Source organism: Marmota monax, unplaced genomic scaffold, assembly GCF_021218885.2.
Source record: "Marmota monax isolate L192 unplaced genomic scaffold, Marmota_monax_Labrador192_F-V1.1 WCK01_AAM20220418_F8-fsc00111, whole genome shotgun sequence".
Taxonomy (NCBI): domain Eukaryota; kingdom Metazoa; phylum Chordata; class Mammalia; order Rodentia; family Sciuridae; genus Marmota; species Marmota monax.
In genome coordinates, this window is record NW_026695067.1 from 6268008 (window position 1) to 6285006 (window position 16999).

The following is a 16999-nucleotide window of genomic DNA, read 5'->3' on the forward strand; positions in this document are numbered from 1 at the left end:
TAACAGAAATAGAACAGGAAAATCTCTAAACATCTGGAAACTATACAACACATTTGTAAACAAAACAAAACAAAAAAACCCCATAGGTCAAAGAGAAAATCTCAGGGAAATTTTAAAAATACATGAAAGTAAAATGTTCTGGTTACCCATTTTATAATCAACTAATTATAAGGAGAAATTTTCTATTAAGGGAGAAAAATATTTTTTAAAAATTATGATTTCTGAATTTGAATGTTGGTTTATGAAATTTTTTGATGATTCCGATTGTTACTGATGCTCTTGGGCATTTCTTGAAGCAATGATCACATGTTGTGCTAAATCTCTATTAAAACAATAAAATTAGGGCTGGGGATGTGGCTCAAGTGGTAGCACGCTCGCCTGGCACGCGCAAAGCACTGGGTTCGATCCTCAGCACCACATAAAAATAAACTAAAGATTGTGTCCAACTAAAAAATAAATACTTTAAAAAAACAATACAATTAGCACTTCTACTGAAAGAGACAAGACTTTTGTGGAATAAATATATAATTTATAAACTACTGCTACTTTGTCCAAATCACTGGCCCATCAAGAAAATACCTAATCATGTGCAAGAGTAATAAAGATCCATTGGTTCTGGTATTTTCCCAACTTTCTGTTGTAATAAAATAAACACAGCTTTACATATCATTTTTGTTTTTATGAAAGTGTATTTGTTAAAATAAAAGGTAAACATAAAATCCATAAATACAATAGTAACAAATTGTAATTTGATTTATAGCTTTTAAATATTTAAACACGCGAGACGTCTATTTCCATATCTTCTTTGCTTTAGGCCCAGCAAATGTTAGGGGCGGGTCTAGCACTAACCTCCTTGACACTTAAAACCTCAGCATCCTTTTCCGGAAAAGGGGGATAACACTCCCGAGCTCACAAAATTGGAATGAACCAGGCACCCGGTGCGTTAGTAACGGGTGCTTAAAAAATAAGGGTAATATAAGTTTTCTCTCTCTTTCGAGAAGGAAATCACTGTTCAAAGAATGTTTTGGGGTTTCTTTTTCTTTCTTTCTTTAAAAAGTCTACCTTTTCTTTTTAGGATTCAGGGGAAACGGGTGCGTTTGAAGCTCAGCAGTAAGGAAATAGTTGAAGACATCAGAGAGATGTGTAATGGGGAGGGACGGGATCGGCTCAGTGGGACTGGCTTAGGTAGTGGGCAAAGAGAAGAGGAATCCCCATCTACCTCCGCAGAAAAGGCTCCAGCTTTTGGAGGTGTGTGTGCCTGCATTTGCCTGTGTGTGAGGAGGGGATTAGCTCCGACTCTCGCAGATACCACCACGCATGACGAAGCTACTTCCCCCTCATGCGGTCCTAGGCGCACACGCGCCATCCACGGCCACGCCCGCACTTACTCGACACATACAGGGCATCAGAGGGTCTTGTTGCCATAGCGAGCAGCAGCGCGTGAGCCCGGCCGCCCCTCCCGCCCCTGGCAGAGCCCGGTCAACTCCCACTCTGATTGGCCACTGCTTCCTCATTATGCAAATCATTTGCGTAGACTCAGAGGCCAGCTGCCTGACGTCACCAAGCACGGGGGCTGGGGCTCGGGGCTTGGCTCCCGGAGCTCGGGCCGGAGCCCAGAAAGCGCGGCGCTGGGACCTCAAGCCAGACCCCAGCGTCCCGCCGCCTCGGCTCCGGCCCGCCCCGCCCCGGCCCCGCCCCCTTTCAACCCGCTCCACCCCTTCTACGCCCCTCCACCCGGACCCCGCCCCCTGGGCAGCCCCCCTCCCTCACCACCCGGGCCCCGCCCCCTCCCCCCTGGCCCTCGCCACCGGTCCAGGGAGGGGACGGCGGGACAGGCGGGACCGGTGGGACCGGCCGGAGGGCGGACTGGGCGGGGATATGGCCGCGGCGCCCGGAGGGTCTGCGCCGGCCGCCGGCCCGGGCCCGCGCCTTGGTTTCAGCACCGCGGACAGCGGCGTCGGCATGAGCGGGCTAAACCCAGGTCCCGCGGTGCCCATGAAGGACCACGACGCCATCAAGCTCTTCGTGGGGCAGATCCCGCGGGGCTTGGACGAGCAGGACCTCAAGCCGCTGTTCGAGGAGTTCGGCCGCATCTACGAGCTGACGGTGCTGAAGGACCGGCTCACCGGCCTCCACAAAGGTGCGCGGGGTCAGCTCAGCTCAGCCCAGCCCAGCCCAGCCCAGCCCAGCCCAACCCAGTCCAGCCCTGACCAGCCCAGACCTAATCCAATTAGAGTGCAGTCCAGCCCAACCCCAGTCCCAACCTCAGCCCCAACCCTAACCCTACCTAGAGCCAGTACAACACCACTCCATTACCTGCCCCACCTAAGCCCTGTCCCCTCCCTAGATCACAGAAACCCCAACCAAGAATTTTCCCTGGGGCATCCTCCACTGATCATCACTCTGGTCCGCTAACATGTTCTTCACATTTACCACCAAATTCCTACCCTTTGCCTATCATATCCCAATAGTCCCTGCCTTTCAGTTGAGCCTCTTCACCAATGCTCGCATCAGACATCCCAAATCCTGGAATTTGGAAACTTATTCCATCTTCTAGCTCTTGAATTACACACGATCTTATGAAACCTGAGCCCAAGCATTCCTTACCCCTCCACTGGGTGCCACATCACTCAGGCCTAACCACTCACATATCTTAGACTTGCATCCCTCCTCTGGCCTCCAACTCCAACCAACCCCCAGAGCCTTCATTTGACTCTTAGATTGTCAAACTCTTCCTTTCTTCCCTTTGAACCCAAACTCTTCCCTTCTTCAGGACCCAGGCTTGTCTAACTCACAAAATCCAATTTATTTCCCAGGAGGCTCTCAGTTCCAAATGCCACCCCCTCTCAATGTTTGACAATAATCCCAATCTCTCCTACTCTTTGTCAGAATCCCAACACTCTATCTTTTCTGATTTGAGTCCACAACCCTGACCTCAGCTGGGAATGCCACCACCCTGTGTCCCCTTTATCTTAAGTTTCCCCTTAGCTGAATCCACACTTCTACCTTCCTCTAATCTCCCTTTCTTTACTCTTCTTTTCTCCTTCCCAATCCTCTTGATGGCCTACTGCTTTCCTTCTCTCACAGGCTAGTCCCAGATCAGAGCACTCTTAAGGTGGGTGAGGCTGAAGAGGAAGAAGGGGAAATCTTCTCCTTGTCCTTGCTAAAAAGACAGAAGCACCATGGTCCTGTATGGCCACACCCCTTTTTTCCTGTAGAGAGAGGGAGGAGGCTTGTTTACATGCAGAAAAGTCTGTCCAGGCTGGGCCCGAGTAACAGAGCCAGAGTCATGTGCCATTCATTGACAGGGAAAGGAGAGAGAATTTGAGGAGAAACAGTTTGTGGTTTCAAGGTTTTGATGGTGAAGGATCACCAACTGTCCTTAGTGAAATTCCTAAGAGGAGTGATGGGCCTTGGTTAACAACTAAAAGTAAATTCCTAGGGATTGAGAGCTGGAATCAGATTGCCACCTCTTTTCACTTGAAAGACCTTGGGGGTTCCTTGGCACACTAATATAGGGGCTTCAGGAAAATGCCTACAGAAGGCCAGGACTGTCATCTGGGTGGGGGTACAGCTTCCACCCTTTGGGTTGGGGTTATGTTAAAGAGTCCATAAAAGGACAATGTCACACCATCCAGACTCCTTATGATATAGCTTAATTGTCTGTCTGTCTGTTTTTCTACTTATATTAACTTATTTTCTTATTTTTCTGGACATTGATTTCAGCATGTAAGTACAAAGCTAATCTTTGTAGGCTATCTTTATAATAAAGGAAGTGTATAGAATACCTTTAATTCTCATTCTTCTCTCTCAAACATTATTAGAGGCTCTGAACTGTTTCCTCATTCTCTCTTGCCCCATTTAGCTTTAATTCTTTCTGGTCTCCCCCCCACACACACACACATTCATCTGTCCCTCAAGCTATACTTCTCTGGATTGCTACCCTTCCATTATTCTTCCTTCTATTCCAGGTAGTCCATAGGCTCCTTTAAGTGGCAGCTGAGCCCCCGAACCTTTCAGACAGCTTTCCCCTCCCTACACCTGATTCTGACATCAGATGATATGGTTTTGTGGCAGAAGATGGAGTAGTGATGTAAGAGGAATCAGGTGTTTGTCAATTTATTTCCAACAAACCTGCATCTTTCCAAGGCAAGTGTTGCCTTGCAAGGTGATCATGGAGGGTCTCCAAGTCAACATTTTCCATACCTTCTCCACAGTGACAGTGACGTCTGAAAGCTAAAGTGACTCATTTTCCTGTTGATGGCTGGGTACCGATGGAGGCAGCCACAGTGTCTTGAAAACAACCCCAATATGAGAGTTAGAAAATTCCAAATGCTGGTTTGGTGATGTAGCTCAGTGGTAGAGTGCTTGCCTGGCATGTGTGAGGTCCTAGTTTAGTTCCCAATACCAAGAGAGAGAGAGAGAGAGAGACAGAGAAGAGGGGGAAAAAGGAAGAAAGGAAACTCCAAATGCTGCCCTCCTACTGACACATTCTCTGGGTTTCAGTTTCCCCACTGATGTGATAAGAGCCTGGCCAGGAGTTTTCTGGAGATACTTTGAATGGCAGATAACTCACCCATCTTAAGGAGAGAGCTCCACAGAAGAAAATGTTCCCATTGACTTTTCTAGTCTACTGAGGACTAAATGGGAAACTACATTAAGCTCCTAATGGCTTCCCACATCCACTTTCTCTTCCTTCAGCCCCTCTCCTTCCTATACTCAAAAGGCTTTTTTTAAACACACACACACACACAGAGATCTTATCATATCACTAAGACCCTTTAGTGGTTCCCCATTGCTCTCAGAAAAAGTTCAAAATCTGATTGAGGCCTGTAAAGCTATATATGACCTGATTCTTGCATATCTCACTAGCCACTATCCCTGTTCACCAGCCCCCAACCATACTAGCCTCCTGTCCATTTCCCCAACACTCTAAATGCTTGGCTGATACTTCATATATGCTTTCCCTCTGCCTGAAATAATCACCAGCCTCTTATCACTTGCACTTGGTTCAAGGACTCAATGTTCTTGTTCTTGAGGACTCAGTGTCTTCTTTGAGACATTCTCTAACCCTTTGGGCTCAGTTGTCCCTCATAATTTGTTGTCTAATCCACGTGAAAGAAGAGAATGTATCTATCGTGTTGCCTCTCTCTCCCCTAAACCATCAAAATACTCTACCATAATGAGTAAGTATTCAGTATTTTCTTTTTAAAATTTTTTTATTATTTATTTTTTAGTTGTAGTTGAACACAATACCTTTATTTTATTTATTTATTTATTTATTTTTATGTGGTGCTGAGGATTGAACCCAGAGTCTCGCATATGCTAGGTGAGCATTCTACTGCTGAGCCACAACCCCAGCCCCACCCCCACTGTCAGTATTTTCTGAATGAATGAGTGCTCATGAATGTTTAAAAAGAAAAGCTGTCTGCATCAGTGCTTCTTAATAGACTATTGAAACAAAAAAAAAGAAAGAAGGGTAGGCCTGTTCCTCTGCCTCATTCCAGACTTTCCCTGCCCCATATCTCTTGACCCTTTTAGAGGAGTCAGATTTGGTGTACAGTAACCCTTTGAGAGGCCCTATCTTGAAGCCCTGGGAGAGTTGAGAGATCAAGCTCTTGGATAGGATTAGAGGGTCCCTGAAAGCTCCCACTTACATAAAGCCCTTAAACTAGAAACATCTTCCAAGCCTCAAATTAACCCATTCCCCAGCTTCAAGTTTAGTAGAGGGAGGTCCTAGGCTTAGCCTCAACCCTGCTCTTCCTTTTTTGCCTCCTCTCATCTGAAACTGAGTTGGGAAGAAATTGAGGCTGATTCTAGGAGACTCAGTGAGCCTGTATCAAAAAAGAAGGGGGAGTCTGGGTTAAAGATGAAGGCAAAGCTGCTTATGGAGGTTTAACCCCAACAGACTTACAGCTGGAGTGGGGAGGGGAGCTGTGGGATTGTATGAGCATGTGACAGCGTGTGGGTACATATGTTCCCTGGGCAGGAGGGCAGGAGCAAATGAGAAGGAGTCAGAGATATCAGTCCCCAGGCATATAAGGACCCTCCTTTCAAAGAAAGTGGGAGGCAGAAAAGTCTACTCAGAAGTAGTGTTCTTGTTAAAAGGAGAATGGCCTTAAGTTTGTTGAATTAATGGGGTGTTTCCAACAAGAGTATTTGGGGGTTTTAGGAAACAACCTGAGCCAGCCTCTTCCTCCTCAGGCTGTGCCTTCCTCACCTACTGCGCCCGGGACTCTGCTCTCAAGGCCCAGAGTGCACTGCACGAGCAGAAGACCCTGCCTGGGGTAAGTTCACCAAGATTTGGGGGTTGGAAATCACCTCAGCTGGGGACAGTGCCCTATATGCATGCCAAACCAGCAGGTGGAACTGATTTGGGACAAAAGACTAGAAGCAGAATCTTCTTTCTAAGAGAGGGCTTACCTATGCCATGAACAACTGCAAGTTCTGTGTTAAATACCCATTCTTCTGGCTAGAAAATGGGCTCAAGATCCTTGGGTCAAATATTCCACCCCACCTCTTATGAGAGGAATCAATATTGTGGGCTAAACTAGAAATTGTTCACACTGGCCAAAATCATGGCTTTGAGTGTTCTTTGTCATTGGAGTGAACATGTATGTAGTTACATGGGAGAGAAGATCTGCTAGGCTATTACCTCATTTTCTCCAGTTCTAGGATCCCTGATAGTACTTCCCTCTGGTCCTCTTTCTTCAATGGTTTTTAGGGATGCCTTGACTCACCCTGATTGTCCTTGCTCCACACTTCAAACTCTTGGCTAAAGTTAGGGGAGATCTGATTCTACAGGCAAAACTAGGCTTATAGGTACCAATCACATCTGGTCTGTTCTTGGCTAATGAATAATCACTGGACAAAAGTAAAATGGACCATGTATATATGATATACGAAAATACATCCTACTGTCATGTATAATTAAAAAGAACAAGTAAAATTTGTTTTAAAATAGCAAAGTGGAATCTACTGCCCATATGGTAGAAATAAGAAGTAACCATTTAGAGCCAGCATGGGTTACCAAGATCAAGTCATCCTGCTAAGCCTCGTTTTCTCTTGTCCCATGAGTGGTATGGCTAGAACAAGAGTACTATTCAAATGCCATGGGCAGGCCAAACCTGGGACTTATGTCCATTCTAGGTCTCAAAGTTAAGAGGGTTATTATCTTACCAGAAAGAGACCTGGATAAAGTGAAGGCATAAACTATCACCCCATGATATACATGGTCCACGGGGTGATAGTTTGAAGGAATTGGGGATATGAAATGGAGAAGATAGGATCTAATGGGGACTTTAATAGGGGGGCATCACAACACAATAATTAAGAATATTGGTTTTCAAGCTTTACAGACCTAGATTTTGATCTCAACTCTTTCATTTACTTATAATCTTAAACTTCAGTTTCCTCATTGTCAGGAGTGAGTACTAACACCCCATACACTGGACTATAGTGAGAAAAAATTGAGGCTTAGCAAGTGCAGATTAAGATTTCAATAATGGGCTGGGGTTGTGGCTCAGTGGTAAAGCACTTGCCTCATACATATGAGACACTGGGTTTGATCCTCAGTACCATGTAAAAATAAATAAATAAAGATCTAAAAATTAAAAAAAAATATTTCAGTCAGGCATAACTGTCCACATGGAAAGAGGAAAAGCTGGGTCAATCTACAAAGAGAAATTCTGAAGAGGGATTTGGTTTTCTACAGGTGCCCCAGACATCAGGATCAGATCAGGGAGTATAAGAAACAGATACTAGCATCAACTCAGTTTAATGAAGTCACTTCTGTGAACTGAAGCTGTCCAACAATGGAACAAGCTTTGCCAAGAACTGATCAAGCTGTTTATCAGTTTGTCTTGCTGACTCTCCTAGAACCAATCTTAGTAACTGAAGCAATCTGACTCTTGGGGACTTAGTGCCAAGTAACACCAACCCAACACCATCACCAATGCTCTGTATGTAGGCTGTGGAGTCAGACAAATATAGTGTGGATCCAGGCCCTGTCCTGTGACCTTGGGCAAATGTCTACTGCTATGCCTAAGTTTCTTTACCTGTAACTCATAGGGTTATAATGGTTGTGTGAGCTAAGTGCTTAGCATAATTCTTGGCAGAAAATAAGCACTCAATATAGGTTAGCTGGTGTTAGTATAGCTCTAATAGTAACAGCAGCATTAGTTAAAATCGGAGAAGTCATCATTGTATCTAACCATGGGAGCAAATGACTTCTGCTGCTAGAACTGAGAGTCAGCAAGACAAACTAATATCACTGGAAAAAAGCAAAGTGGACCATGTATATATGATATGTTCAGAGACAGAAGGAACAGGTGGGTGTGAAATGGAGTGGGACCATGGGGGAGGTTCCACAGGAATATGGACTAAGCTGGAGAGATCTGCAGAAGGCAACAATTGAAGAGGAAACTCTGAGTGCCAGACTAAGGGATTTGGATTTTACCCTAAAAGTCAATGTGAGGCGTGTGCATACACACACACACACACACACACACACAAATAGTAAGATGAACTTTTGGATAAAAATCTTCTCAACAGATAGGCGTAGTGGCACATGCCTGTAATCCCAGCAGCTCAGGAGGCTGAGGCAGGAGAATCAAGAGTTCAAAGCCAGCCTCAGCAACTCAGCAAGACCCTGTTTCAAAATAAAATATAAAAAAAGGACTGGGGATGTTGCTCAGTGGTTAAGTGCCCCTGGTTTCTATCCCTGGTAGAAACAAACAAATAAACAAAATTTATCAAGAAGCCACAGTGCTCCACTAGGTCAGAGGTGCCTGGAGAGCACTATAAAGATGAGAGCAACTGAGATAAGGGCTGTGAAGTCTGAAAACACTGGGAGAACTGCTGGGGAAGAAAACAAAATATTAATAACTAACAGTTATTGATATGGGTGTTCATGGTAGTTTACATGTTCTAAGTCATGTAATCCTCTATGAAGAAGGTATTATTATTGGCATCCCCATTTCACACACAAAAAAAGAAAACTGAATCTTAAAGATCAAGTGACTTGCCCAAGGTCTTGTAGCTACTAATGGGAAGATCTGGGATTTGAGAAGTTAGTTTGATTCCAGAACTCATTCACGTAACTTCCGCACTGTTACAAGAGTCAACCTAGTGGTAGACAGGGTTATTGAGAGGATGGCAACTGGGGACATCCTCTCACACCCTTCCATCTGCTGGCCTCTAGTGTGCCTCAGCTTCCTCTAGGTTCTGCCAGTATTGGCTTTATTCATTCCCCTCTCCACTTAACAAAGTGAATTAATATTTAATTATTCTCCTAAATGAAAATCAATGGCTATGTTGGCCACCCTGGCAAGGTCCACTGTTATCAGTCTTTCCTCCTAGCCTGTCAGGGACAGCAGTCACCTGGATTCAGGCCCACCAGCTTAAGAAAGAAATGAGGGCCCAGCTCCCTAGAGGCACTGGGTCCTGGGCACAGCTGCCATCTGCTGGAGAAGCAAAGATAAGGCATCAATCTGAGTTTTTGCTGGAGTCAGGCATAATTATCAACATGGAAAGAGGAAAAGCTGGGTCAATCCCCAAAGAGAAAGCCTGGATCTTCAGGGTGATTTCATGGGGTCTGCTCAACTGAGACCTCCTTTTTGCTCCCCTCCACTTTCCCACTGCCAACTTCCAACACCTATCAAAGCTTGGTTCCCTACTCAGGACTTCTGTCAAACCTTAGTGATGTATCACACTTGGCCCCATCTCGGGTAGCATCTGCCCCATAAAGCTGGAGCTACTTCTAAAGTCTCACTTTAGGCTTCAAAATATACCCAAAGAGAGTGAGGCCAACTTCATTCCTACTTTCTGGGATTCCAAGAGTGCCCCCTTATTCATCTGTCTCTCTGCCTATGGTATCCCTTCTTTGGGGTACCTATTCCTCAAACACTGTGCAAGAGGTAGACATAACTGGTAGGGGAGTACATTTGCTTTTACAGGTTGTGCTCTGCACTAAATAACTTGGGTGGAGAAGAAAAATGTAAACTAAAATTCAGCCATAGTCTATTGGCCAAACCATACATATTATTATTTCAAGGCTGTATCCACCCAGAAAAAGGGGAACAATTTTTCTTACTTATTCCCCTGGTTGGAGAGTGCTTTTAGTAATTTATACAAAGGCACTGTAAGTGCATGCAATCACTCAGTGAAGGCTTTGCTCTCAAGGATCCCAGGAATAACTCAACATGTCTCATTAGGGTTTATGTTAGACATGTAAAAGAGGCATCAGGAGTGGAGAGGAAAGAGCAACTTTGCAGAGGAGAGGTTATCTGAGCTGAATCATGATCATGTTTCATTATGTTTGAGGGTCTAAAGACCTAAAAGACAAAGAAGTGTTGAGAATAATATGAGAATGGGCAGGAAGATGTTCAGCAAAGGGGATTGAGACTTTTGTGAAGAGTATTGTGGAGAATATTGGGAATGAGTTTTGACAGTCAATCAAAGATCTTGGGCTTTATCAGGAGGCTTACAATAGGGAACAATAGGTGAATTTAAGAAGGGAAGAGTTAGGGACTGATTTTTAAAAGATTTCTCTAGCTACAGTGCAAAGGTTGGGTTGAAGAAGGAGTAACACTGGAAGCAGGATGACCTTTTCAGACAATGTCACTTGAGCATAGGCTAATGATGATGTATGCTGATATAGAACTGGGAATAGGGCAGGAATGTGGAGGACAGGGTGGACTTTAAAGCTATATAAGACATCCTTAGAGATAGTAGGACCAATAGGACCAGATAGCAGATTGAATTAGAGGAGTGGGTGAGGAAGAAAGGAGTGCAAAAGGTGATGAAATTTGTGTTTGTTTTTGATCCACTCTTTCTTGCATCTCATAGCACTTCTCCCAGACTCAGCAATGGTCCCTTCTCTGGGGAATTTGTGATAAACTCTATTTTATGGGAAGAAGGAGCACTGAGGGTACAAATGCTGAGTGGAGAAGGAATAGTTGATAGTGGTACAGAAAAATCAAAAGAGCTGAAGTGGGCAATGTGGAGCACAAAGGCAGAAATTTTAGAGAAGCCAAGCAGTGAGTTGAGGCAGGGTCTTGTTTTCCCTTCTGATTTCTGGATCAGAAGCACCAGGACCTTGTGCACATCTGTGCTACCCATGACCTTCCCCTTCCATTGCCTAGAATAGGTTGTTCTCTCCTCTCTTCCTTGATTTCTCCTTCAGGGACTTGAAGAAGCCATGGGCTCCTCACCTGAGAAACTCTCAAGGGAATAGGTGTCCAGCTAGGGAAAGAGCTCATCTGAAGTCACACAGCAAGTTCTTGGCTGAGGAACTAATGCCCTCTTTTCCTCAAAGGGGAATCCCGATTACCTCACTAACTCCCAGATCCCTCCCCTGATGATGGCAGAAAGAAAGGCAGGTTAGGGTTGCCCAGGAAGCTCATGTGGGCAATTCTCTTTCTCTTCTAGCTACAAACAGAATCCTGGATTTCCTCCACAACCATTGTTCTATGGGGACTGGGGTTTAAAGCCCTGGGGAGTACTACTATGTATTCATCCTCCTGGGCTTACCTCCTTGGGACTTCTCTGCACCTCCAAACTCCCAAACAGCCAACTTCCCCAATTCCTGAGCCATAAACCTGAGTCAGACAGTATTTTCTATTTCCCTTTGTTCCACATCCAAAACAACTATATAACTATATAATTTGCCATTTACTTCTACTCTGGTCCAAGTCCCCTCACCTTCTACCTGTATTGTTGATCTTCCTATTTCGAGCTTCCTTTCCAAGTCTTTCTCTGTATAGTGACAACTTATGGGATGCTCCATAAGACAAAATTGACAAAATCATTTCCCTACTTAAAGTCCTTCCTGGATATTTATTGCCTTTGAAATACAACAAAATCAAAGTTCTTTGATATGCTTTTCACAGCCTGCCCTGCCCCAGCCCCTGGGTGGATTTCAATTTCCATTAACACATACACACACACACACACACACACACACACCCCTAATAGGCACATAAATGAACAAACAAAACTAATCATATCTGATGTACCTACTAATATCTAGCCATTGTCATTTTCACCACAATCCTGAAGGACAGGACCATGATACCCTTTTTACAAATGGGGAAACTGAGGCTCAGAGAACTTGAAGAAGTTGCCAGCGATGTACCCAGGATTTAAATCCACATCTGACTCAAAAGCAATTTGCCCTACCCTGGCTTTGTCTGTACTAATGTCAGAAACCTTACTCCTATAGACTTGCAGCCCATATTCCAGGCAGCTAGAATGCTCAGCTGTCAACCTACCTCTCCAATTATCTCCACATGGCCAGTGACCCTAGGCCTGTAAGACTCATGTCAAAAACTTCTTCCTCAAGGAGCTCTTCCTGAGTCGTGTCAGCCTCTCCAGCTGGAGTCAGCCTAGCCCACAGCTCTTCACCTTGTAGTGTGTCAAGGCCCTAGTCCCTCTATGCCTCATTATTTGTGTTCCTGACTTAAGAATGGAGTTGAGAAGCACAATATAAAAATCCTGGACTTCCCTGTCAGATACAAAACTGGGAGAAAATCTCAGCTCTACTACTTACTCAATCATGTGATCTCAGACAAGTGATTTAATGTCCCTCAGCCTCAGTTTTCTCATCTGCAACATGGGGACAATGGTATTATTTTACTGTACAGTTGAAAGGATTTGGAGACAATGTATGTAAAGTACCTGAAAAAGGGCCTAACACATGATAGGTTCTCCAGAAATGATGATATTATCTTCCTCTCTATGAGCCAATGAGGAGAGGGTCCTCATCTAGGTCAACATTGTTTCCCCTGAAGGGTCCAACCTGGGACTTGTCACAGAGTTTAGGACATGCTGGTAGCATGCCTAAGTGTGGAAGAGAGGCTTCCAGCCTCAAGGACTGGACCCTGCCTGGCCCATGAGGGAATGTGTATGAACCACTCAATGCCCACTCTCCATCAAAGGGTGGTAAAGTGGGTGGGAGGAGGGAAAGGGGCATCCCCCAGAGCACCAGTGAGCACCATCTCCCAGGAAACTCAGCCTGGGAGGCAGCTGCCATGGAAACCACTGCTGTCACATGTGCTCATCACTCTAGGCTCCAGAGAGAAATTCTCAAGATCTATTTAAGAACTAATAAAATAATGATGGTCTTGCTCACCCTCACTGCCCTCCACCCCAGGCTTCTACCCTCCCTACCAAGCTTCTCCCTGCCCCTCCTGCATCCTCTTCCTGCCCCCTCATTCCTTCATTTCCTTCCCATGTCCACCAGTTATTCTCTTTCCTTGCCCTTTTCTAGGTCTGTCTCCTACTTTCTTTCATAATTTCTGTCTTTCTGTATTTCTTCATTTCTCCCTGTGTCTCTTGCTTTCCATGGCTCTGTCTCTTGGTCTCTCCTCCACAATCACAGGTGGCCATGCTCAGGGACGGGTCCTGTCCTCCTGGTCCCTGTTCCAGGACAGTCCAGACCTGTCCAGCTCGCCCTGATCTGCTTGGATTGATCTGTCATCCCCTCTAGACTGCAACCTGAGTCCTGTCGGTGTTTCGGCCCCCACCCACAGCCTGGTACACTGCAGGTGCTACACCACCAGAGGGTGGGTGTGTCAGAGCCCTGGGTGGGAGGGGGATTGCACTGGTTCAGGCTTGGCCTGTTTTCCTTTCCTTTCCTTTTTTTTTTTTTTTCAAATAAGTCCTCCCCACCCTCCTACCTCCAAATTTGATCCAAAGGAAATTGCTCAACTGTGACTGCCAGGGCGTTACCATGGTTACTGGGTAGCACTTGTGGCTATGGTAACAGGAAGCTGCCTGTTGTCTTGGCAACAAGCACATTGATAGGAGATGGAGTGGCCCCTGATTGGTGCAGAAGCAGTGCATTTCCTGAGGGGAGGGGGTCAGATCATCACCTTCTCAGGCCAGATGGGCATCAGTACCCCTTCCTCCATGAACTGGAAGGCCGCTGTTCTTCCTCCCGGCACTCAGCTGTCTTCCCCCCAACAATAATTCCTTACATCCCACGCACCCAACTCTTGGCAGTTTACCAAGACCTTTTGCATCCCCATTACCTCATGTGATCCCCACAACACCCATGAGAGGAAGGTGAGATGGGGATTCAATCATGAATTCACTTAGGGTGGTTGGGGGATGGGAATGTGGGGGGTATATATTAAAATCACCTAGGAGTTTTTTCAGAGTATACAGTCCCCTAACTAATCTGAGTCTAATATGGTTCCCAGGTGATTCTTAACCACCTATATAATCAGGGAACCCTTGAATTAAAAGGTAAAACTGGTTGGAGGGGGGAAAGCAATGGATGGAGAAGTCAAGCTGCTTTCCAGGTTTAGAGCTTGGGTGATTTGGATGGAGGATCAGGTTTGGGTGAAAAGATGAGCTCTGGTTTGGGTATGTTGAGTGGAAAATGCCAGTGGGCCTTTCTAGTCAGGATGTCCAGCAGGATATTAAGCAGCTGGGAAAATGGGTCTGAGGATCAGGAGAAAATGTGGGCTGTTGATGCGGAGCTCTGAGTCATCCTTGTATGGATAGTAGCTGAGGCTGTGTGGATGAGACTATCCAGGAAAATTAGGAAGAGTGAGACAGGCAAGAGCCGAGGAGGGTGACTTAGTGAACGCCAGCATCTTCAGGAGAAGAGAAACCCAGGCAGGGGATGGAGAGGTGAATTCAGAGACTATAGTGATGCAGAAGCTTGGGAGAGTTTTCCTTATTTGATGAATGGAATTTCAGAAAAAGAGAAGCTTACTTAAAGTCAGACAATCATGAGATGGCAGGGCTGGGCATAGATAGCACTAAATATGACCCCCATCTTGTTTAATCTAAATAATATTTAACATTATTTTCTCAGTTTTATATGTAAAACACAAATGTACAGTTTCAATTAAACCCTCTCACCCAATTCCTCTTACTCAAAGTCTTTAGATGAGTCTAGGAGCCATGGAGACAGGACTTACACAGCCCAGCCCAGAAAGCAAAGCAGAAGAATCTTTTTAGTTGCCCCATTCTACCTGGTGCATACCACTGAGCTTCCTCCCCCTCATCCCTTCAGGTCTCAGCACTTTCTAAATTCCTGGGTTTAAGGAAGGGATCTTGGAGAAAATCTACAATCCTAGTAGGAGTGGGGGAGTGTAGAGTTCAAAGGCACTAGGGCTCAGATCTTGAGGAGTCCAGGGGAGGATGGGGGTCCCAGGACCAGGCAGTTATGCTGAATGGGTATGTTGGTCCAATGTCTTTCAGATGAATCGTCCGATCCAAGTGAAGCCGGCTGCCAGTGAGGGCCGAGGAGGTAACTTTCCTGTCTGCTGAACCTCAGGGTATCACCCATGTCAGGGACTGTGGGCCCACTCCTGGAGTCAGTCCTACTCATAGCTGATTAATAAATACCCCCTGGGTCAGGGGCCCAGAGTTGTTCAGCCCCAGAAACAGCTCAGCTATCCCAACTCAGACCGAGGAGGAAATGGGAGCCCAAACCCAGAAGATGCAGAAAGGGCAGATTCAGATACCGGGGACAGAGGAAGGAAGCTTTTGCCACCTTATCCTTGGAGAGCAGTTGCTCCTGTTTTGCCAGGTAGAAATTATACATTTGTTTGAAAAATCAGTCTGGGGTTATTCTGCCTTTCCAGATTCTTCTGATTCCAGAAAATCAGTCCACTCTGGGTTGAGGCCATTTATCCCTTCACTGTACTTGCTTGGTTACTCTTGATAAACAATCAGGATGGGATGACAGACTTTGCAAGCCATAATAAAGAACTTGATTTTATGTTGAGGATCATAGAAAGTCTCCAAAAGTTTTTTAGAGACTATTTCCTGGTAGAGAGACTACCTCTCCTTTTGAACAGGAATGGTAGAGATCCAGACTACCAGCTGGATAGTTGCCAAGATGGAAATGCAATAATGACTTCTTTTGTCGGTTCTTGGTGTCTTTCTCACCCTTAGGTCTTGTATCATCCCAAGATATCTGCCTGTAGTATATCCTTCATTGACATCTGCTGATCTCTACCTTGAGTAAGACTCTCTCCATGTCTTACCCAAATCAGCCATGGCTTTGTTAGATAAAAGAAGCTGCCAAGATCAGGAAGAGAAAGGAACCCAATTGATATGAACATTTATTGACCCCTACTAATTCTGCACACCTTCTCAGACTTCAGTTCAATGTCTACACTCACAAGGGCTCTGGCAGCTTCATGGTTCCATTCTGGAATATTCCCTTCATCTGTTCAGATTCTCTAGGCTTTAGTCTCTGACTCTTGATCTTTGGTCAAGATGCTAAACCCCCATACTTTGTCTTGGAGAAAAATTTTCAACTTTCCTCCACCTTCTTTCTCTCTATCTCTGTCTCTCTCCCTCCCTCTCTCTCTCTTCCTCCCTCCCTCCCTCATTCTCTCTCTCTCTCTCTTTCACACACACACACACACACACACACACACACACACACCCTCCTTTCCCATATCATTCTTGCCAGTCATATTTTTAGATGTACTAGGCTGTATAAAAATCTTCTGAATCACATGTTCTAAGAATTTCTGCTCCTTGGGAAGCTCTATTAGCCATCAAGGCCACTGTTGGCCATATTCTAACCTATAAACACAAGAGAGTCCCACAGATAAGTCACCCAAAAGTAAATTAATAAGCTGAGAAGCAGACAGGTTCATCTGTAGTTCATCTAACCATCCAACCAACATCTTCTGAGTAACTTCCTCCATAAAAAGAATATAATGGTGAGCAAGGCAGTTCTGGCACTTAGCCTCATGGAGCTCCAGGCTATGAGGAAAAGGGGTCACAATTGGGTGTGATCAATGTTTCTCAAGGGAAAGTGCAAGGGGATTATGGGATTACAAACAAGGTGTACCTAACCCCCTCTGGGAGGTCAAGATGAGCTTTCAAGAGGTAACAAAATTTAGTGATATAAAGTGAGATCTGAAAGGTAACAGGAAGTGGTCAGAGAAAGGAGAGAAGTAGCATGTGTCTCATGCAGAGGGGATAGTATGTTCAAAGGCCTCAGGCAACTTGACGCAACTTG

At 45.2% G+C, this 16999-nt stretch overlaps 1 protein-coding gene across 4 annotated transcripts in view; it reads left to right on the top strand.

Moving 5' to 3' along the window:
- The first annotated feature begins 1878 nt into the window (after window positions 1-1878).
- The window catches only part of Celf6 (CUGBP Elav-like family member 6), a 41259-nt gene continuing 26138 nt past the window's right edge, over window positions 1879-16999 (top strand). For all 4 annotated transcript variants that reach the window (XM_058573757.1, XM_046427944.2, XM_046427945.2 and 1 more), the window contains exons 1-3: window positions 1879-2140; window positions 6205-6287; window positions 15217-15265. In XM_058573757.1, coding sequence (XP_058429740.1) covers window positions 1879-2140; window positions 6205-6287; window positions 15217-15265 — 394 coding nt within the window. The remainder of the gene's footprint in view (window positions 2141-6204; window positions 6288-15216; window positions 15266-16999) is intronic.